Below are 23921 nucleotides of genomic sequence, written 5' to 3'. Positions count from 1 at the left end.
TTTTTGTCTTGAGAAAAGAAAATCTAGAGTGCTATTAAATATAAGTTACATGTTTATCTAAGCATCCCCCTCTTTTCTTACTACAGGGCCACCGTCAGCTCCTCAGAACCTGCTTTACAACATCAACCACACCACCGTCAGCCTAGAGTGGACCCCGCCAGCTGACACGGGTGGCCGTAACGACGTGACGTACCGGATTATATGCCGCCGCTGCACCTGGGAGCCAGAAGAGTGCTTTTCTTGCGGGAGCAACGTTGGCTACTTGCCACAGCAGAGTGGATTAATGGACACCTACGTCACCATCGCCGACCTGTTAGCTCATGCAAACTACACCTTTGAGGTTGAGGCCGTGAATGGCGTGTCCGACCTTAGCCGTACCCAGCGACTATTTGCAGCCGTCAGCATCACAACCAGCCAAGCAGGTAAGAGGTTTGCACTTCTGTGGCAATTCGACTGCAGATCTAGCAGGTTTATAGATGCATACAACCAAATCTGGATTTTAAATATGTATATTTGCAGCATTTTGGTTTTTGACTCCATTGTGTTGTGCTTTGGATGCATTTTTTACGCTAGAAGGAAGTTCTGGTGTTTTTCGTGTTGCTTGGTTGCAAGCCTGTATAATCTCAAGCCTGTATAATTTCCGACTGCTGCATTCACGTTTCTGTACTTACCGCCATTGGGATAATTTAACAAATTATCTGGCAACCGTTTTCCTGCAGTTCATAAATTGTGGTTTTCTGGCGACAATACAGTGGTGAACAGCAACAGATGATAAATAATAGAAGTCACGCACAAGAATACCTCTCCCGTTTCCCCTTTAGTTTTTTATTGTCTGCTAGAAGAACCACTACCTTTAAATATCACTAAAGTCACCATGGTTGACATTTCTGCAAGACTCTTTGTTGAATTCTTCATAAATTATTTGAGCTTTCACTTTATCACCTGAAATTAAATGGGTGGCAAATGCTTGCATTGGTGCTGAAGTCATGGTCGCAAACATTATTAGTTCGACGAGTGGTTGCCTGTCTTTGGCTCTCCCTCTTTCTCTCATGCTCACTCTCTCGGGAGCTGGCCATCATTTAAGAGCTGTTTCTGAGACTGCACATGCTAGTGTTTTAATGAACTATTTTTTATGGATCTGCAAAACAAGATTTCTCTTTCATGCTCAAGCATCCATGAAATACAATTTGCCTTCAAATGCATACTGGTTCTGGTCATTAACAAGAGGTTAGTAGACAGTGATAGCTTAGCACCACACTTCAGCAACTAGCGCATAGACTGTGTGGTTGTACATGCACACATACAAACTAATACAGTATTTGACTGTTTTGTTATGAGTCTTTGTTGTTTGGAAAATATATCTAAGGATGGTCACAGTAGGTGATAATATATAATATTTTTATCTAGGCATATATACAGTGGGTACGGAAAGTATTCAGACCCCCTTAAATTTTTCACTCTTTGTTATATTGCAGCCATTTGCTAAAATCATTTAAGTCTATTTTATCTATATTTTTTTAAAGTGTATATATATATATATATATATATATATGTGTGGTCTATTTTTCTCTTTATCTAGATTATTATATTTTATTCTTATCTAGACACTATGTAAAGCACCACCGCTAAGGTCTTTAAGAAAGATATTTTTGGGTGTTGCATCGCACCTTGAGAATCCTGCTTCCTGTTCCATTCTGTTGTGCTTAGTTCAGCTGTTTTTGAATGCAGGAACGTGTTTTATGTAAACACTGTAAAAGAAATACAAAAAGGTTATTTTTAATCTAGACCAATTAGTCATCCAGTCATTCAGGTAAACTTAGAGACTCGTTGATTCTGAGAGTGTGTAGTTTTGTACTTCCCTAGTGTTTCACCACCTGCATTCAAAACTCAAGTTCTCATTTGCATTCTTGTTGTTTTTATGGTTTGCAAACAAAACAAGGTCAGTGACAGGATAACACAAGCAGCTCATGCATGCACGTGTTCACAGAGAGATGAGGGAAGAGAGACAGAGGGAGAGGCGATAATGACCAGCAGGCAGTAAAATGAGAGAGGAACGGAGCCGATGAGGAAGGGGAGAGGGGATGATGTATGTTTCATGACAGGGATCGTGACAGAGACACTCGCTGGAGTAAGGAGCCACAAGGACACACGGACACCTTGGTAGGTTAGGAGCGGGTGAGAGAGAGAGAAAGCAAGATAAGGGACAGAGAAAGGGGGGAAAAGACCCTTGTCTCAAAGTGAGAGTCGTGCGTAATTATGTCTGGCATACTGACAACAGACAATTACACCAGCAACCCTGGGCAATATTTAGTCATTAGTTACTGTCAGATTGAGAAAATGTATTAGTAAAGTCGTGTTTTCTGTAGCGGCAGTATTACCAGTTTTGTTTTCCTGTCTTTCAAACTACAGAGTAGGCCATGGAGAATAAAAAAATGGAGTACAGAATAAAAATTTCCCATTTGAATGTGAATAGATTCTAGCTAGGAATGGGTCTCTATGGTTGACAATTCCAATGAGAGGTTAGTCGTTTAGTGATAGGGAGGTTGACTAATTTTGGATTTTCTTCTTTTTTCTTTTAGTTTTGATATTTTTATTAGCAACAGAATTTAAAGCTGCAGTCCGTAACTTTTTTGGGTTAAAGATGATCCGAAATCAATATTTGATTATTGATGATAGTACATAACCAGCCAGTGTTCAAAACTATCGCCTTACTTTAGCCCGATTCACAACGGTTAGCTTATAATAATGTTTTCTAATTTGAGTGGTACGGGTAGGTTTTCGTGGGAAATTCAAACATGGCACTGCGTCATTACGTCACTTCTGTAAACATAAAGAAGTTGTCCCGGCTACTAGGCTATCGCATGTGAGGATCCTGCAGGTGGAGGATCGCTTATAGCCTTTTCTCACAGCAGCCAGAATAATTAAATTTATCATTTTGATGGCGGATTGTAATCCAGAAAGGATTATGTGTTTATGAAACACATGTGAATTAAATTAAATTATATTCCAGTTATAAATGTGCTTCTGATTACAGATAGCCTGGGATTACAAATATTTGTATTTTAAAGAAAACCAGTTCGAAGGGAGCATAATTTGCTTTTTGGGTTAAAAGAATTTCTTAATTTGAAATTCGAAGAGTATGACAATTAGATTAGACTGTGCAGAAATTGAAATCTACACGCTAATACACACTATACTCATAGTCACCAATGCTGATGTTGTTAACATTAATCATTTGAGAATAAAGTATAACAATAATAATAATTTGAGCGGTTTGATGTGATGAGCTAACCGATCTTTAGATTTAATCACCATTGGTAGTGAGATTGGTAATGCTGTTTTTCTCAGTTGGTCAGAACAAACGTTACAGACTTGTTACTTACTTGTTCAGATGGCAATATACGTTGAAAATTCTTATTTGGGTCATATATTCCAAGACGTAGGCTAGAATTTGTGATTCTGAAGTACAGTAAATATCCACACCGGTGCGGTGACTGACTGCCACACATACTCTTAAGAACATTAGATTCATCCGTGCTGGAGCCGCGCCCACTCACAACCCACACAAGCTAGATAATTCCACACACAGCTGCAATTCCAGGTTTTCAAACAGAGATGGCGACAAAGAGGCAAAACTTACGGACTGCAGCTTTAAATTAACATTTTATTTATTTTTTTTTAAATTTTATTTATTGATTTTTTGCACTTCGTTCAGCTGATTTTGAACATGGGAATCCATCTTCTAAGTCCCTCTAAGAAATGCGTCTGATTGTGGTCAGGCAAATATGTCTAATTATACAGGACTACCAAAATAACAAATCAACTGCACGTCCTTGATTCTAGCTTTGCACATATCTACATTTGAATGAAAATGAAATGGATGCCCACTCAATTACTCGTATATTTAAAGATTCACCTTTAATAATTAAGCACAGGCTCCATTTGAATACAACAGGCTCACTGTGATAGCAAACCGATAGGAGACCTGGACAGTCAGCCCCTTGTTTAAAGCTGAGATGGGAAAATTTAACCCTATCAGAGCATGCTCAATTCTCTGCTCACCAGAGCTTTACAGGCACAATTTTACCCCTGGGTTACCACGGCACGTATATTTAAAGATTCACCTTTAATAATTAAGCACAGGCTCCATTTGAATACAACAGGCTCACTGTGATAGCAAACCGATAGGAGACCTGGACAGTCAGCCCCTTGTTTAAAGCTGAGATGGGAAAATTTAACCCTATCAGAGCATGCTCAATTCTCTGCTCACCAGAGCCTTACAGGCGCAATTTTACCCCTGGGTTACCACGGCAATGGATGACTACCTCATAATGGGCGAGAATAGAGCTTCCTGAAACAGTAAGCTGCCGGCCGGTCAGACAGAGCAGGACACTCATTAACACTGATGACTTTATCACGGCCTTCAGAGTAGAACAAATGGCATCTTTTAAGCTCTTCCCAACTCTTATTACCTTGGGAAAGATACCTGAAAAAGTATGAAGAGAGAGAACGGAAAGATGAAGAGCATGTGGGGTGAGGAGTTCAAACTGATCTAATGTACATTAATAAAAACTTTTGTTTAAGATTCATCAGTTCGTATTATTCTAAAATCAAAACCGTCAAAAAATATTCACCCTCATCACCTCTGCTGATGATTATAATAAAAAATATATTATATTACATGTTCAAAAGTTTGGGGTCAGTATGATTTATTTATTTATTTATTTTTAAGAAATGAATAAGTTTAATCAGCAAGAACACATTAAACTGATCAAAACTGACAGTAAAGACATTTATAATATTAAAAAATATTTCTGTTTCAAATTTTTGAACTTTCTATTATTCAAAGAATCTTGAAAAAATGTATCACTATTTCCACAAAAATATTAAGCAGCACAACAAATGTTTTCAACATTGATAATAATAATAAGACATGTTTATTGAGCAGCGAATCAGCATATTAGAATGATTTCTGAAGGAACATGTGACACTGAAGCCTGCTGAAAATTCAGCTTTGCTGGATTTCAGCTTTTCCACAGGAATAAATATATTTTTAAATATATTAAAATAGAAAAGCAATTTTAAACTGTAAGAATTTTACTGTGTTAATTATTAGTTTTACCAGTTTCACCAAGACTGTATTTTGAACAAATAAATGCAGACTTGGTGAGTGGAGAAACTTTTCAAAAACCTAAAAAAAAAAATGTACTAATCCAGAACTTTTGATTGAGCATTACATTATATTGAGCTATAGCATTAACAGGATGGATGAAAAGGAGAGGGGGGAATGAGACCCTCTCTTCTCTTCTCCATCTGCATGAGAAAAAGTTGGCGCTTCAGGCACCAAGCGTAGGAGTAGAAGCGATAAGGACAGCAGAAAGCAAAGGTGCGGAGCCCGAATCCAGATGGCTATGCATCTGATGAGGAATTCAGGAATCCTCTCTTTAATTATCCTTCCACTACTGCGCGACACAATAAGTGAGAAAAAGAGAGAATAGAAGGGATGTATCCGTATGAGAGAGGGGCTACTCAGAGTACACATTGTTCCTCCAAAGCCTAATTACTTCCCTGCTCTCCATGAAATGGTTTTAAATAGCGACTGCTTCTGTATCGGCAGGTTCATCATCATCGTTTCTTTTTTTTTATGTTCTTTTTTCCTCCATTGACGACCCTTGCCATCCCCCCTGCAGACGAATGTGAATTCTCTCTCTCTTTAATGGCAATTCTTTTTTCCCCCTCTTTCTAGAGGACTGCATGGGAAGTTTGGTGAAGAGCATTTCAATCAGCATTCTATTGTCAATTGACATCTCTGTAGAGATGCCCTCGGATGCGTCTCTCTCTCTCTTTCCTTCACTCGCTTCAGCTCTCTGTGTGTCTGTCTAAACAACACCCCGTTGTTCTTCCCAATGCACTTGAGCGGAAATAGCTCAAAGAATAACCATTAATATTTATTCAGGAAAGTCCTTCTGAGGAAAACAGTAAGGAATCAGGCACCGAACAGCCATTTCCACACCGAAGAATTCAGCAGCCAGATGTGAGACGCGCATTTTAGATGCAAACAGCATGCGCGGTAAACAGAATTAAAGCGAGGGAAGGCGAGAAGCTGTGGAAATGGATTTTTAATGCTTAGGTTACATGTCAGAAGAGCACGATGTGCATGTTGCCCGCTGATAGCTGCCTCTGACTGTGGCCCACTCTGTCTAGGATGTTGCAAAGTTGTTTAAGTGTTTGATAGGGAAGCACATTAACCCTGTACTCCTCTACACTGCTCTTATCTTTTGCTTTAGAGGGGAAATGGCTTTAAATAAGACATTTTATTCGTTGAGGCACATGGATTCCATACATAGCCCAGTTTTACCAATGCTACTAGATTCCAGTCGGGTTATTTTCTCTCATCTCTCGAGGAGAAACGCTCTGTTGCTCGCACCGTACTTTGATCTCAAGAACCTTTGTGTTTTGAGCTGCACGACTGAAGTAAATAACAGAAAATGTTGTCTCTTGTTCAGGGCAGTCTGGTCACATTAGCAGGAACTGTTTTGTCACTCCCTGTGTTTTAAAGATGCAAAAAATGGAAACTGTGATATTTTCTTTCCTAATGTGACACATATCCGAGCGAAACAGCTTCCTGAACTAGAAAAAAATAGGTGATTATTAGGTAAAAAAAATAGGTAAGATGATTGATTTTGTCCATCTGGAATTGATTGGATCGTTGGATCATTGTCGTTTGCTAATTGCTGTGGTCTCAAGTAAGTGACAGATGGTATGTTTTTGATTAAAGATTATGAAGACACATGGATTTAAAATAATGACATGAAATGAAATCATTTATAATAAACACAGCAATGCGTGGTAACTTCAAATGAAGCTGAACTCTGAGAACCCAAACCAGCTTGTTTTCTTCTGCAAGCTTCAAGCGATGTCCAAATGTGTCGCACCTAGCATTATAAAGTGCGAAAAAGCATTCTCATGCCCCAGACTGAAAGACGATGCTCCTGGCATTTCTCCTGTAATTAATACGGCCACTTTTTCGACACGTTATCACTGCAAAATGCATCCAGTTCAATACCCCTGAGAAGAATCACACTTTGGGGAACAATAAGGCTATTGATTGATCTCCGCAAAATCCTAATCTGTGGCAGGGACGTTAAACAGAATGGATTGATTGATTCCCGGGATTCCCAGTCGGCCAGTGCTAGGTGGTGTAATTTTCTAGTTAAGCGGATCCCTCAAGCCTCTTTTGTAGCATTTGTATGCCGTTTTATGTTACCTGAGAGGCCTTCCTCTCTCTCCCTTGCCACTCTCTCTCTTTCTGTCCTCCCTCTTTTGGTAATTCCATCTGTGGTAATTTGATAAGAGCTGGACCAGTCGCTACAATTCAACAGCTGTGGTTAAACCGCTGGTGGTCTGGCTCACAGTGGCCTCGGCGGCCTTACTCTGGGCACTTAACCTGTGGCATTGTGCGGAATGCCTTGCGATTCGTCCGTCACCCAATCCGTCAGCAATTAATAATTTTCATGGAAGGTGCACTTTAATTACTTTTCCATTTAAATGGCATTGCGGTGGCCTATCTAGGTCATTAATCTCAGTGAGGATCCTGTTGCAAGCCTTTTATTGCTGGCAAACGAAGCCCCCCAAATCCCCCAGAATCGTCTCTGCTTGACTGACTGCAGACTCCCAGCAGCCACTGCTCCAGTGTGTCCTTCTGAACTGGCCACTGTCACGGAAGTGAGAGAGACAGACAGAGAGAAAAAGAAAGAGAGATCTACACTTGTCTCTCAGCATGAGCAAGAGGGTGGAGGGGAAGTTTGCCAACCACCTTGAAGGGACCTGTTGGATTGAATGTGAGCAGGACTTTTAGTGTCCAAGAAGTAGAATCAAGCACATCTGGTTGTTCAGAGATTTGCCAAATCAACTGTACTTAAGTACTTACAATACTAAGTAAATATATATTTTGCTGGTCCATTTTTACAGTTAAATTGACACTACTTGTTCTGTATGCACAGAGAATATATTTTTTGGAGGACAAAAAATTTACTTCATTGTTCTGTGCCTCTGTCAGACGAGCGGATACCAACTCGCTCAATTATTTAGATTTAGGCAAGCAACAAAGTTTTCAGACAAAGTCACTCCCCCCCACCTCTTCGATCCCCTGCTTTTGCCATCAAATGTGTTGTCTCTATCGGAGCAAACGTGTATCAGACACTTTCCAAATTACCATCAATCTTTTTTGAGTTCCAGGTGCCTACCATGCATAAAAGTTGGAGGCTTTAGTCTCCTTGTAATTGTCACCACCTTCTGAACTCTCCAAGCCTTTTCACCTGAGCGTCCTCAGATGTGCCGTCAGTAGAGAAATATAAATTGGAACAAAAATGGAAGCATCACATAATGCTGGTGGCCTTCATGGCAGGAGGTTATTAATGGCCAGTTCTAAGTGGCAGGCGTTAATTGAACATTCTGACTGGATAATTCATAGAGGCTTTGAAGAAACTGTTTCAGCTCACAATGAGTCTGATATAAAGAGGTTATGAGGATATTTTAAACCCAGAAACAGTCAATTGCGTCAGGCACTTCTGTACAGGTAGCAGCACATTTTTTTATGCGTGAAGATGGAATATAAGAGGTAATCTTATTTTGTTGAAAATATAATAATATATTTATATTTAAATATATTATTAAGAAAATAATCTTGCAAGTTAAAACACATACTCTGACATGTTGGTTGTGACCAAAAACATGGGAAATAACAATAGCAAGTAGCAATATATAATGGATGTATACATATTTTTTTCCAACTTATGACCCCATTTCTACTTTTTTATTTTATCCATTATACTACTGGACTTTTGGACACAACCAACGTGTCAGGACATGTGTTTTAACTGCTAGGCCACAGCTTCAGCCTACCAAACATTTTAGAAAATATTAACACGCACGCAGTCGCACATAAAAACAAATGCACCTGTGCCACTCTGTCCTCCTGTTTACATGCAACATGTGTCCCTGTGCTAGGCTGTTCTGGGGTTAGAGTGTTTAATTTCCTGCTGCAGAAGGGTTGAATCATAGGGGAGGTAGTACTGTGGTAGTGTGCAACTGAATTGAGATATGTGTCAGCGGTGCCCGAGACCAGCTGCCACAACCTACCACACTCAAGAACAAACTCATCGCCTTAACAGCTCACACTTAAAATATGTGACTGTGAGAGAGAAATTGCGTGCATGTGTATTTAGAGTGTGTTGTGCTTGGATGTGAAATACAGCTGTAGAGTGGTAAATCCTTTAACCCTGTCTGTTGCCTGTGTGACAAGCACAAATCTGTGTGCCAAACTGAACAGCAGACTGGCACATCTGATATCATACTTTATAACAGCATTGTCAAGCTTGTCAAACACTCGCAGTAAAGGAATCATACATATACACACCTTTTGCTGGTAAAGTAAGGAAAAGATCTTTATATTACATGGTTGTCTGGAAGTCTTGACTCTGATTGGTCAATTAGAGCATTTGGCTGAAAATGTATTTTTCACAATTGGTCTTGGCAACCTAGACTGTGCTAGTTTATCACCCTGTCTCTTCATTCTTTCAAAATAATTTAAATTCAGCTTAAATCAATATTTTATATCAATTTATTTACTTATTTTAGTGATGCACCAATATTAAAAATCTGTGTGGTACTTATCAGCTGATAAATATTTTTATGTTATGGTTAATATTAAAATCCAATACTATTTTTTTGTGAATAAATCATAAAACACTCATAATAATTGTTTTAAATGGTACAATTAATCATACAGTATGAAAATTGTAGTCAAGCTGTGCATTTGACATTTTTTGTTATTGATTTAAAGCAGACTAATCGTAATGTTATGAAACATCATAGCATCCCTTTTTTAGGGACTGGCTTTTTTTTACTTGATTAATGGTCAGAAGATGATGGAAAAGTTCTCCTTTTCCTCATTATTCTGTTGTTCATTGTCTCATCAACGCACCGTCTCCTGTGGAGAAGGAAACTAATTATGTCTTCATCCCTTCCTGTTCGCACCTCCTCCTATTCTCTCCATTAGCCAAAGAAATTCTAATGAGTTTTAGTCTAGCTACTTTTGGCATGGGAATAAGTGAAGTAGAATAAACGTTCACTAGAATATAATGGAAAAAAAAAAATCATTTGTTCCACGATTGGCACCTGCACAGAATCGTCAACTTTTTTTGACAACTTTTAGCTGTTTGCTAACTTGATTTTTTTTCATCTCTCACACCTGCTGGTTTCTGTAAGCTATATGTGACGCTAACACACACAGACACACACACTGTGCCTCTCAGCCATATTGCTCTGGTGCCTTTTCATCAAAGCTGCAGGACGATATGAGGGCCATCTGCTCTCCTGGCTTTTAATGTTTATAGTATAAAACAACAATAAAAAGATTACAGCATCCACAGACTGAGTGAGAGGAATCTATTCGGCAGACAGATGTGGAACACAGCTGGACTGGACACCGTAAAAATAGGGTAACAGGAGGCGGAGAGGATGCTGGGATGGCAGATAGTGACCATCAAATTTGAAAAACGTATTTCTTTCTTATCCAACAGCAGGTGTTCTGTCATTGCAGTGGACAGGAAAGGCTTGCTGCTTTTTGTTTAGGACAAGCTTTGTTTCGCCACAATTAAAATCATCTCTGTCACTTATGATATGGGCCAGGAGGCTTTTCTTTATCTTTTTGTGTCTATTTGGTCATTTTGGATTAGTTATCATGGCTCTGCAGTAAGAAAGGTCTGATAGCCCGGAGCCAGTGTGACAGTGTTTCAGGCCAGTTGAGGAAATTGTCACGCACCCCCCAAAAGGGGGTAAACTTTTATTTATTTATTTATTAAATATATATATAGATGTAATACTCTATTACCAAAACAAGCAAAATGTTATTTAATAAATAAATACTTTTAAAAAATATATTTGTATTAAATATTCCTTAGCAAAAACAAGCAAAAATGTTAATAAATAAATAATTAAATAAATACATTTTTGTTTTTAATATAGAAAATATTAAAAAATTTACATAAAAAGTATTTAAAATGTAATTACATGTATCTATTTCAGACATAAACTTTTTTGTTGTTGTTAGTGTCATTTTTCATTTATTTTTTTGCAGTGGGACCATTGAAAATATTGTCAAGCAGTACAAAGTACAAGTACAAATCTGAACTTAAACAGAAATAAAATCTCTCTTATTTTGAGTCCTGGTTACGAAAACCAGGGCGCTTCAGTTAAATATTTAGCCTCATGTTTGAATTTGTAAATGGAACCAAACAAGGGGATTTGGCCTAACCATATTGTACTAACAACCACGTGGAATGTACCTGTGCAGATTTGTGCAAAATAACATTTTCAGACACAAGGGAAATGCTCTTTTGTTGCTTTCATACGTTTCCTTCTGTTTTATTTATAGAACACTTTCCTTTTATATTTCCCTTTGCTGAGAGGAATGCAATTTTTCTTCCCTGACAGTACAGAGGAAAAAACTGAAATTGCATTAGTGCATTAGTGCATTGGTGCATTAGTGAAGAGCGGGCGCCCACTTTCACGTGCTGTTAAAACAAAACAAAACACAAACCGCCACCTTTGTGTTGCTTTGTCTGTTTTTGCTGACCTTTCCTCTCTATCTGTAGAAAAGAAAGAACAGGGGATTCCGCGTGGTCTTGACAGGTGTGTTTCCTCTTTCAGAAAGATCACAGACTGTAAGCCCCTTACCCGAACCCTCAGTGAGTACATTTACATGGACATCAGTAATCTAATTATTTACCTTATTCTGAAAAAGACAATGTTATGATTAAGGTGTTTACATGAGTTGCTTTATTCATTACATGAATATTCCTTTCATGTTTCTGTTTTACATGTTATAGTACATAGATTGATTAATGGCACACGTCATTACATTCCCACGCGACGCCATCCGACGTTCCACCTTCGCAAAGAGCTTGACTGACAGGCGATCTGACCAATCATAATGCATTTTGTCCGACAAACAAATCAGACAAGAGAGTATAGGTTAACTTCAGTGACTTAAACTTGAAAAATTATGTGTATTGACGTCTTTCCACGGTTGAAATAAAATACGTTCTGATGTTCATTCATGTTAATTTCATGCTTTAAGTAAATATGAAAGACGATCGGTTCACGTGCCGCTTGAACTGAGGCATTACAGCGATCTGTCATGACACATTAAAGAGCCACAAAATGGTATTTATTGTTTTGAATTTCTTAAAAAATGACTACATTTGAAAGCTAAGACTTTGTTTCATACCGGAAGTAACCTGCTCTGTCTTGTCTGTCGGCGTGTTGTCAGTTTCCTCTTTGCTCCACAATGTATTTTTTTACTGCGTGAGAACATGATGTGTAGAGTGAGAGCGGCATGGCTTGTCGGACATAGCAACAGTAACTAATGAGGCTGGGTTTTTGCGAAAGGTAAATTTCACGTATCAACATACAATTTGTCTTCGGTACTATACAGTTTTGGGAGACAATATTATGATTAAGGTGTTTACATGATTTGTTTTTAGAATATTCCTTTCATGTTCACGTTTTACATGTTACAGTACATAGATCGATTAATGGCACACGTCATTACGTTCCCACGCGACGCTCTCCGGCGTTCCCTCCAGAATTTCCCGTATCAACATACAATTCGTCTTCGGTACTATACAGTTTTGGGTGTTTAATTTTTAATTTTACAAAAGCTTCAAGTGCGTTTATTTATATGTCATGCTATACGTGCAAACAGACGACGACGGATAAAAATGTGCCTTCTTGCTTGAAGCCATGCTCTTTTGTTTGCCGTCAAACAGTTGACCACTGCCGTGTGTGTATCTAGGGATGGGTATCGTTAAGGTTTTAACGATATTACTACGCTTACCGATACTGCTTATTGATTCGGTACTTTAACGGTATTCTTATCATGCTGTGCAAACAGACGACAGAGCTGTTGAAGCCATGCTTATCTGTTTGCCGTGAAACGGTTGACCACTGCAGTGTTTACACGACGGTAATAGTGTGATTAAGGTGTGTACATGTCTATACTGCATTTCAATATTGCGAGTAAAATAGGAATACTCCACATGTCTTAATTCGATTTGTGTTTACTTTGAGTATGACTTTAGCTGGATTAAGGTAATCAAAAATCTCTGTTTACATGGTAGATTCTTAATCAGAGTATTGTCTTAATCGTGTTAATATCGGATTATTGTTGTCCATGTAAACATACTCGGTGAAAGATGTGAACAGGATTTATTAACTAGTTGAAAAAATATTTGAATTTAATTAATTATTTAAATTCATTATAAATCATAAATTATACATTTATTAAAAAAAAAGTTTTGTTTAAAATAATTCAACAATAATTATTAAAAAAATTATGAAATATTTTTTTGATGTTGCTTCAAAAGAAGGACTACAATCTGGCAAGCATCTCTCAAGTTTCTGATTGGCAAAATGCCTTTAATATCCCCCATTCCAGGGGAAATATACAGTATGGCAACAAATGAGAGAGAAGAAACAGCTTCCGTGCAACTTATTAACATCTCAGTACTCTGATTCCATGTTTTTATGAACCTGACAGTACATTGTGACCACCCAATCTGAATATCATTGATAGTTTTCATGAACCTGACAGTACACTGTGACCACCCAATCTGAATATCACTGATAGAATGTCAGCCACAATGTCTCTTCAGTAGTGGTGCAGTGGATCACAAAACTCACGGTTTGGATCATATTATGGATTTTGAGTCACGGATCGGACAATTTTTCGGCAATAAAATAAATAAATACATTTGTGAAAGCTTACTTTAAGTACTTCTGTACCACAGCACAAAATACTATCTTAACTAATAAAGTTAGTAATAAAACAAGAACAATTACATAAATTACAAGCATTGATGAATACAACATAACACAGTTACAAATAAATCAGTAACAGTAGTATTCAGGTGCAGACATGTAATAACTAAGTGTAAAATAACACAATAGTGCTCACTGCTCAAGTTAAATACAGATTAATCTTTGTTAGAGCTGTGGTGTTATTTGATTAGCAGAAGCAGGTATTTATTGGCTGCTGTCTCTTTAAGACCAAATGCACGGACATAATACTGACACACATCCGGTTTCTTTCTCAGCTGTTTACATTCACTTAAGACATAACCAACTGTTTTTACTAGAATACTTGCCAAAACGGGTGTTGTATCATAACTTTGTGTGTATGTGAAAGAGGAATCAATTCGGTGTTCACGCGGTGTCTCTCTTTGCGTGTGCGCGCTTCTTGTGTGGCGGCAGCGACTGAGTGCATAGAAAACAGCACGCGAGTTTAAATTGCTTGAATGTGTAAATGATAAACTTTCATTCTATGATGGTTAAACTTAACAGCTAATCCGCGAATCGCATGCGTGCCAAACCGTGGGGCCTGGTCCGTACGGATCACGGATCATCTAGGTACGATATGTTGCACCCCTACTCTTTAGGCAGGTGTGGGAACAGAGCAGGGGCATTGAAGGGCTTTTCTTACTCTTTTAGCCCTAACTAACGGAAGGGGTGTCTCTGTTTAAATGAAGTGAAAACTTTTCCTATTTGCATAATAGAAAAGCAGCATCCTCCAATTAACTGCTGACAAAGTGGATTTAGTTCCCTTAAGAAAACAAGGTTAGAGCACAAAGAAAGGCCAAAGCTTCGTTCTAACCATCATTGTGCTTGGAAAAGTTGGGGGCGGACTTGGTCATAATTTATTCAGCAAGCACTGCTCCTGGTCCCCCCACTTATGACCACACTTATGTTAAATCGCCAATTACAGTACAGCTATTCAGTCCCCACATAGTGCCCAAGAAAATAGTAACACCAGTTAAGTTGGTACCCGCTAGAGTGGCCTGATCTATGGCTTGTCACGTCGGTTTTTCTCTTGGTCCTTTATCTAGGCCGTGTTCATTGTTACGAGGACCCAGTGTATGTTTAAAAGCCACAGGAGCTACAGTGATGGTGGTCTTTGTGTCCTGATTGGCTCAGTTTGACACAGGGGGAGGGATTTTAGATTTGAAAGGCTATTGGTCTGGTTTAATAGTGAGGGATTACAGTAATTTAAGCCAATAAACAAAGACCAGACTAGAACAGCTTCTTTTTAAAAGATGTGCACTTTGATTAATGATGCTTGTGTTTGGCGGACCACTTTTAGAGACAGCACCGTTAAGAGTGATTCACGGCATCGGATACTGTTTAGTTCTGTATGGATGGAGAGTTCAGCTGACCGGAAATTCACAGACATCTTTGTTATGTGTGTTGTTCTGCACTTCTGCATTTTTATGTATTGTCCATCTTTTCAAGGGGGAAAACGCTGCAGTTTTAATCTAAGCTGGAGGTTTTGAATCTGGCTATTCTCCAGACTTTAATCAGACTTCAAAGGATTCGCAAGACCTCTCTAACCCCCCCTCACATCTCAATACTTTCCACTTGCCGTCCTCTCCAACTTATAGATGTACAGAGGGAGACAAAGAGAGCGGGAAGGGTAATGATTCATCTTACAAGCTGAGCGGCATTTTATTTGACTCGTCTACGGTTTTGACGTTTGAAGAAACCCGCAATAATGTCCTCCACCGTTTGGCAGGGGAGTCTGGCTTTGATCCTAAATTAGAAAACATTATCCATTTAATGGAGCAATTTCAGCAAGTACCCTCAATAATTACTTAATGACACAAGGTATGTTATCTAGAGACCACCATATTTATAGGACTATTTGTGGAGTTCTTCAAGTGAAGTAGCTCTAAGCTGACCTGAGCTTCACTTTGTGCTTCTGATGGCCAGCCATTTCCTAATGTGATATTTCAACTAACTTTTTAATGGCTTACTATGATTTTCCCCCCACAGTAGACTTTTTAGGTCTAACATTTATGTATTTTAATTGATATTTATTTATTCATTTATTTATGTATTCATTTTCATCTGAAATACAGCGTTTTAACATTAACTTAATGTGAAACATATTTGTCAGTCATACATAAATGATACTGGGAAGATTTCTGCACTCAAAAAAATGGCACAGTTTATTCTTAACAGTTTGCATCTATTTGATTTTTAAATAATCATATTGTCAAAATGCATTCTAATTGTAAACAATTACATTTATTCAAAAGTATGAATGTGAGACTGAAAGAAATTGGTTTTATTGATAAATATATAAATTAGCGATATTATGTATATATAAATTGTTATTGTGTATTTACAACACACTTTCTTAGTACTATTAGAGAAATCTTAACCAGTTTCATGTATGTATGATTGACAAATATGTTTTACATTATGTTTATTAGTATGCAGCTCAAATACATAAATCTTAAATTTAGGCCTAAATAGTTTATTTTGCAGTTAATCGTACATCATTGTGGGGTTTTATGAAGTCAGACAGTTTAATAAGAAGCTGTGTTTCTCATAAAACCTGCTACTAATAATAATGAATAATATAAATGTACTCAAAACATAGAGTCAGTATCTAGTCCATTAGAGGAGACGGGCTTTAAAAGCTCACTTTTATTGTCTTCACTGACTCTGACTACTATGTTAATATGACGCTGATTTATTAGCGAATAATGACGCTAGTGAAATTTGACACTGAAGGCTTTCACATCCTAGACCTATTAAAAATGTGTTCCACTGCATTACTGAAACTGAGTACGGCGGTTAAACCAGCGATATGGGGAAAATACAGTTTTGCGAGTTAAAGATGAAAGTGAAGATACGATTTCATATGCAAACTTCTGGTAACATCACATCAAAATGTTGTGGATCCAGAAATTATAGCTATAACACATATACACATACTCATTTATAGCAGTGATAGCTGAAATGTTTACCTCAGGAATAGCTTTCTACCACACACAGGTCAGAGTTCAAGCCTCCCGGACGAGCCTGGCTTAAAAGAGACCCCTTCCAGCAGCGAGATGTCAGCAGCGCTCAGGTTCTCACACTAAAGCGAGCCAGATGGATCCTAGAATCCTCTTCTCTTCAGACAGAGAGAAGAATCAGCTCTTTCTCACCCTGATCACCCTATTCTCAGGCCAGAGAGAACAAAACCGAAGAGAAGAATAAAAGCACTGAAATCAACTTGAACTTTCAGCCCCTGTTGCATAGTACGGTTCCCTCAAATGTCTGTTTCCCAGAGGCAGAGTTAATTGGGCCATGAATCATCTCATTGAGACTAATGTAAACATCCTGGTAATTGATAACAAGTCATCATTACAGGTGTGATCAAAACAGATCTACTGACCAACCACTAAAAACTTGCATAGTCATTTTTTTAATAGGAAAGCCTCATTAACAAATCTGTTTGTTTCTGGTTCCATTTCAACTCGGCATTAATCACAATCAACACAACTTTCTGTTCGCTAACAGAACAGAGCAGTGGGTCTTTCTGGGCCTCATTATTTGTAATCCAATGGACTGTCGCCGCACAGTAATATCGCAGGCCAACAGAAGCAAGACCACTTGTAATAAATTTCAGGAGGCAATACATCTGTAAGTACCGACAAGGGCTTTGTCTAAACACGCTAAAAAAGAAAGATGTGGTGGCTTTTCATTCACAGCTGCGTGTCATAGAAGGGATTCCTTCACGCTGGATTCTGTGCGTCTGTAAAGAAGACGTCAAGTCCAGATGAGACATAAAAATGATAGGGTTGTTCACCTGCAATGACAGATACATGCAAACAAACACGATCCGCTAACGCATGACTCAGAAGTTTTGCGCAACGTTCGCCACAGTGGCAGACGAACAGCTGCTGCTGGTGTGCGAGCGTGTCTGGAATTAGTTTAATGTTAGTTAAGATGACCTCCATCAAAGTCTGTTCACTGCAGCGCAGATGAACAAAACCAGACGCATCTCTAAACAAGCCAATTGGAATGTTGAGTCATCCATTTTGCCCGACTGTGAGAACAAGGATTCTGCTCACAAGCAATTTGTCTGTTCACACCGAACATGAAAGTAGGGCGTGACGCGACACGGTCAATCACAAAACATAGCCAATAAGAACAGTTCTCTCTTTGATCACTCTCATGCAACTGAAGAATGCAAACTAAGAGCACATACCACACAGGACTGCGGGTTGTGGCTTTTTTCTGTGGAACTGGATGGATTTATACCATGAAGTCTCTCCTCATCCATGTTTGATGTTTTATACACATAAGGAGTATTACAATTTTGTGATTTACAGTACGCATGTTCAGATGAGTTCTAGAGAACCCAATGCTATATGTGTAAAAAAAAAATACAAATATTTTCAAAATTGACCGTTTTATAATAATAATAATAATAATGAATTATTGTTAACCGCAATAACAATAATTTATTATTATTTTTATAATTATTCAAATCCTAGTTTACTAATATAGCAGGATCCTATTTTACCATCAAATTCCTTTAATATGTTTAATTTAATAATATTAATAATAACAACAACAAATTATTGTTAATTACAATAAGAATATTTTTTAATAATTAGTATTATTAATAATAATCATCATTATTAGAAACATATTAAAGGAATTTGATTGTAAAATAGAATTTTGGTAATAATAATAATTATTAATAATACAATTATTATTATTATTATTATTATTATTATTATTATTATCCTAGTTTAATACATCAAGATCCTATTTTGTCTTCAAATTCTTTTAATATGTGTGTTAAAATGTTAATATGTTTTATTAATTCCTGTGACACATAAATAAATAAACACCAGACCTACGTTATTGAAGATGTTACCCTCTGTTTAAATGGTTAAAGGGAGTGTTACTTAAAATAACCAGAACAAATATTAACAAGGTTTGATGAAGCCCAGCTGAGCACACACACACACACACACACACACACAGCGGAAACACGCACATGTGTGTACATATTGTATGGTATGTATCTGTTTGTTGCCAGGTGTGTTCGGCTGAATGAGTGCCTATATGGCATGTCACTGTGCAGATATGTTAAACACGAAACCTGAGAGAGTGTCAGCGTGTATCTGTGTGGTGTAACAGTGACAACAACCTAAGCAAATGTTCTCTCCATCACTAGCAGGATAACAGAGGTCGTTAAAAAGAGAGAGAGGGGCAAGAGCGGAGTCAACACTGTAGGTTGGAAAATAAATTTGGCCTCTTTGTTGAAGGAAAAAGTGTTTTCTTTGCTTGGTTTTTAGGCCCAGGCAGCCTCCTCTGTTTAATGTTAATGTTTTATTAATTCCTGTGACACATAAATAAATAAACACCAGACCTACGTTATTGAAGATGTTACCCTCTGTTTAAATGGTTAAAGGGAGTGTTACTTAAAATAACCAGAACAAATATTAACAAGGTTTGATGAAGCCCAGCTGAGCACACACACACACGCACACACACACACACACACACACAGCGGAAACACGCACATGTGTGTACATATTGTATGGTATGTATCTGTTTGTTGCCAGGTGTGTTCGGCTGAATGAGTGCCTATATGGCATGTCACTGTGCAGATATGTTAAACACGAAACCTGAGAGAGTGTCAGCGTGTATCTGTGTGGTGTAACAGTGACAACAACCTAAGCAAATGTTCTCTCCATCACTAGCAGGATAACAGAGGTCGTTAAAAAGAGAGAGAGGGGCAAGAGCGGAGTCAACACTGTAGGTTGGAAAATAAATTTGGCCTCTTTGTTGAAGGAAAAAGTGTTTTCTTTGCTTGGTTTTTAGGCCCAGGCAGCCTCCTCTGTTTTTCATTTCATATTTTCTCTGGCTACAAGCGTAATTGGAGTGTTTGTTGAACAAGAGTAGTTCTCTCTTACCCTTCAATCTCTCATCTGTCTCTCTCTCATTTTCTCTACCTCTCTCACTCGCTTTGATGCCAATTTGGCTGGAGCGGAGCATGTCCAGGCTTTTGCAGATGTGTCCCTCTCCCTGCCTCTGATTGCAGCGTTCAGGCCAAATAAAACATCACATACAAGGTTATCTCTCTCTCTCTCTGCCTTTCTTCTTTTTCTCCTCATCACTCACCAGGCATGCAAAAAAAGAAAGAGCATCCATCAGAATCAGAAGATCAGAAGTGAGGAGGAGATTTTAAAAACGTAAAATGAAACTTAAAATTGTTCTGTTGTTCAGTTGTTCTGTATTTTTATATAACAAGAATGGTGTAATATATAAAAATAAGTATACATATATATATATATATATATATATATATATATATGGCATATTTATTTTTTTAATTTAAAATTAGAGCATCTGTGGGTCTAATCTTGTGTGTGAGTTTGACTTTTCTCACTTGACTCAAGTCGTTCTTCATGTTTTTTTTTTTTTTTTAGGAAAAATCAATGACTTTTTGGTTTAGTCATCTCTCTGTGAATGACTAACCCTTGGCGCTCGCACAAGCTTTAATCAGAGCTGTAACCAGTGAAAATACGGAAAACGGAGCGACGGATTTGGTTCGACCCATGTGGACGGCATCCAAAGCTGTGATTAAAGAGCATATGATGTCTGATTAATACAATTGTATTGCTGATGACAGATACTTTGGGATAATAAATGGCTATTTACGATAGCATCATTTTCCAAAGTGTTCATGCAGTTTTATTTTGAGATTTTAAAATTCCTCGCTCAGGTGCAAAATGTATGATTTATTCAATGGAAAAAAAGGATGAATTCACCAAAAATCATTTACTTTTGTTATTCCAAACAGTATGACACTTTCTTTCTTCTGTGGAACATAAAATGAGAATTTTTAAAGAATGTCCTGGTTGCACATTTCCATAAAATTACAATTAAGTTTTCAAGCTTCAAAAAGGATACAAGCATCATAATAGTCTCATAAAAGTAGTCTTTCTAATCCAAAGCCATCTTTTTTTTTTTTGTGTGTTCAACAAAAAAAAAAAAAAGTCATAGTCTACAGGTTTGAAATGACACAAGGTTGAGTAAATGATAGGATTTTCATTTATGGGTGAACTTTCTTTAAGAAATTGTCTGATGGTAAAACTAAGATAAGTGGGCTTGAATGCATGCAAAATCTAAAATAATAGCTTTTGCTATGTGCCTCTGACCCTGAAAAACCCATCAGTTTAAAGCACAGCTTGTTTGGTGAATAATCTTCGCTTTTCGGTTCCGCTGCGGCTCAGATATGCAATCAGCACGGCATGTGAGTGTGAATATGTTGCACAGGCCTGAGGCATTACTTTGACATTTCACTGAGATGAGAAAGTTGAGGTCCTTCTGCCTGTTTAGTGAGCCCTTCAAATGCGAATTGTCACGCATCCTCCGCTTTATTAAGACAAACAATAAAAAGCATGGCGCGTGTTAACACTCAGACAATGTCTTGTAGTCATGTAGCTTCTTGTATAGCCAAAGGTCAGGCTGGCAGCAGATAAACTAGAAGAGTGGGCCGAAATTGGCCTCTGTCCCAGGACGTTCATCCCTCATTTGGATTGCGTCGCTTTCAGGGTCGGCTGTTCGCTCCAATGGGCCGTGTGGTCAGGATCATTGTATGAAATGCCCAGTGAGAGAGGGGTCTGTGGCATATTTTTATGATTACATCACAAACTTTAACCCCACCACTGCAGTCTGCGTTCCTTACAAGTCTGTAATTAGAGTGAAGCTTGCTTGTGTTTGTGTGTGTACCTATTTAACCATATTTTGGGAACACATTTTTGAGTTTAACCTGACCTGACCTTCTTTTAAGGAGATTCTCATTAGTAAAAGTGCTATATAAAAAAAATGTAAACTTGGTTAGAGTTATGGTGTGGGTTAGGATTAGGTTGCGATATTTGTAACTAGCTGTAAATAAAACAATAGGAATTTATGCAGTGTCCTGTAGATAACTTGACTACTTAAATTTGTAAGGGAATTAATTATTATTAATTCATTCAGGTTTTGATAGGACTCGGGTCTGAAAATACGAAGTTCACCTGATTAAACCGATTTCAAATTTGTTATGTTACACTTTTCAGTGTGTGGGTGTGTGTGTGTGTGTGTGTGTGTGTGTGTGTGTGTGTGTGTTTGTACATGCTGAAAGCAGAGGCCAGTCTAAGCGTGTGCGAACTTCCAGTGAAGTCCAAAAAAAGCCTCCCAAACTCAATTACATATTTTCAACCTTGTCATTTCTGCAGAAATCCAGATCAAAGAACAAGATCATCTAAAGCAGTTTTGCATTTATGCAACCTCAACCATTTGACTTTGATTGGTGATTTGCTGGTAAGTCACATGGGCGGCTCGTGGCAGCAGGTGGGGAGTGTCATGTCAGAAGCGGCCTGAGGGTTTCTCCCACGGAAGCTGCGGTGGAGTTGGGAATTGAACGTGGAGCGCTGATGTGTGTATTGCGGAGATGATGAGGGGCTTATGGCTGAGGCCATCACGCTTGAGTGGAGGGGATGCTGGGTAGCCTGTTAAAATCCGGAGTGCTGTCTTTTCTAGCACATGGGAGTCAAGTCATAATCACACGATTTCTATTTCTTCTCTCTTCACCCACAGTGGAGACTCAGGGATGCACACGGATGTCTCTTATTCTCTCCCTTAATGATTACTCATCTTAGGAAATGAGAACATAATTCCGCCGTTGCTTGTTTTGTAACATCTCTGTGTTGATAATGGTTTCTCATTGTGTTTATGTATGTTATCTTCCAAATCTTTTTTTGCTTTCTTATTAAGTCTTATTGACCAGATGTATGGGTGTTTGTGTTACAGGAAATATGAAATAACACTAATAACACATTACAAAGACCAAAAAGTGTGAAACTAGAGGGGAAAACTTTTGATTGTGCTGTACGAATCCTATTTAATATACAGTGAGGCCCAAAAGTCTGAGACCACTTTAAAATCTGACATTCAAGGTATAAATTAAATTAAGAAGAAATAAAGTTTTGGGACTTTTAAAAATGAGAAAACAAAGAAACGATGTAAAATGAATACAACATATTTCAGACTCTATTTCAAGGTTATTAATCAAAGAAGTAAATTTGTGATTGATCATGTGATTCTTTGTACAGACGGTCCAGTGTTCATCCACTGATCCTCTTTGGATCATCAGGATTGACACAAATGTGTGTGCTGCTGTCATTAAAGCAAAAAGAGTGTCAAACTAAAGTGCAAACTAAATATTAGGACATTCTGAAACTCTTAATTTTTTTAATTAAACTCTTAACTAAAATTGCTATGCTGATAATATAAAGCATGATAGAAGCATTTTCATTAGTGATCTTTGACATTTGGACCTCACAGTATATGGAGAGTGGCAATCTTGGGTCAGTAATAGTGTATGATTACATGCCAGTAAATGAATGGTTCAGATGCGGGTCAGGTGACCCTATCTGGGGTTAGAAGGTGCAGCGGGAGCATTGATGGCTGATAATAGGCTGCCACTGCTGGACTCTAATTTATGTGAGGAAGTCTGGAGAGGGACTTCACCAGCTTTGCTTTAGGCATCAGGCATTTCAGCATCTGCTACACGACTGAATGCCATTCCAAACTTACGGCAGGCACGCAGCATAGGACAGCTGTGCTGTTTGTATGAATGAACCCGTGGCTGCTGATATGTGATCAAGGGTCAGTCACAATATTGAAAGAAGCTGTATTGTCAGATCACACCTCCCGATAAACCTTTGTTTTTTGTGTGTTTGTATATACTGTAAAAGTATAAATTATACATACATATGTAATTTTGACTTATTTATTTATTTAAAGAAGCTTGACTTTCAGATAAGAACTCCTTCAGACATATTAGAGGCTCTGATAAACCTTTGTTTTTTTTCCCCTGCTTCATTCAGAAAAAAAAGATTATTTTATAAATTTGATTTTGACTATTTTAATTAATTAATTAATTAATTTAAATAAGCTGGATCAGATCAGACCTCCTTCAGAGATATTAGAGGCTCTGATAAACCTCTTTTTTTTTTTTT

General features: G+C 37.9%; 1 protein-coding gene across 4 annotated transcripts in view; it reads left to right on the top strand.

The window, feature by feature from the left end:
* The window catches only part of LOC107665377 (ephrin type-A receptor 7), an 88252-nt gene that overhangs the window by 30870 nt on the left and 33461 nt on the right, over window positions 1–23921 (top strand). For all 4 annotated transcript variants that reach the window (XM_016456241.1, XM_016456240.1, XM_016456239.1 and 1 more), the window contains exon 5: window positions 87–422. In XM_016456241.1, coding sequence (XP_016311727.1) covers window positions 87–422 — 336 coding nt within the window. The remainder of the gene's footprint in view (window positions 1–86; window positions 423–23921) is intronic.

The sequence above is a fragment of the Sinocyclocheilus anshuiensis genome, unplaced genomic scaffold (assembly GCF_001515605.1).
Source record: "Sinocyclocheilus anshuiensis isolate Anshui unplaced genomic scaffold, SAMN03320099.WGS_v1.1 scaffold199, whole genome shotgun sequence".
Classification (NCBI taxonomy): Eukaryota; Metazoa; Chordata; class Actinopteri; order Cypriniformes; family Cyprinidae; genus Sinocyclocheilus; species Sinocyclocheilus anshuiensis.
This window is presented reverse-complemented; position numbering and strand designations above follow the sequence as displayed.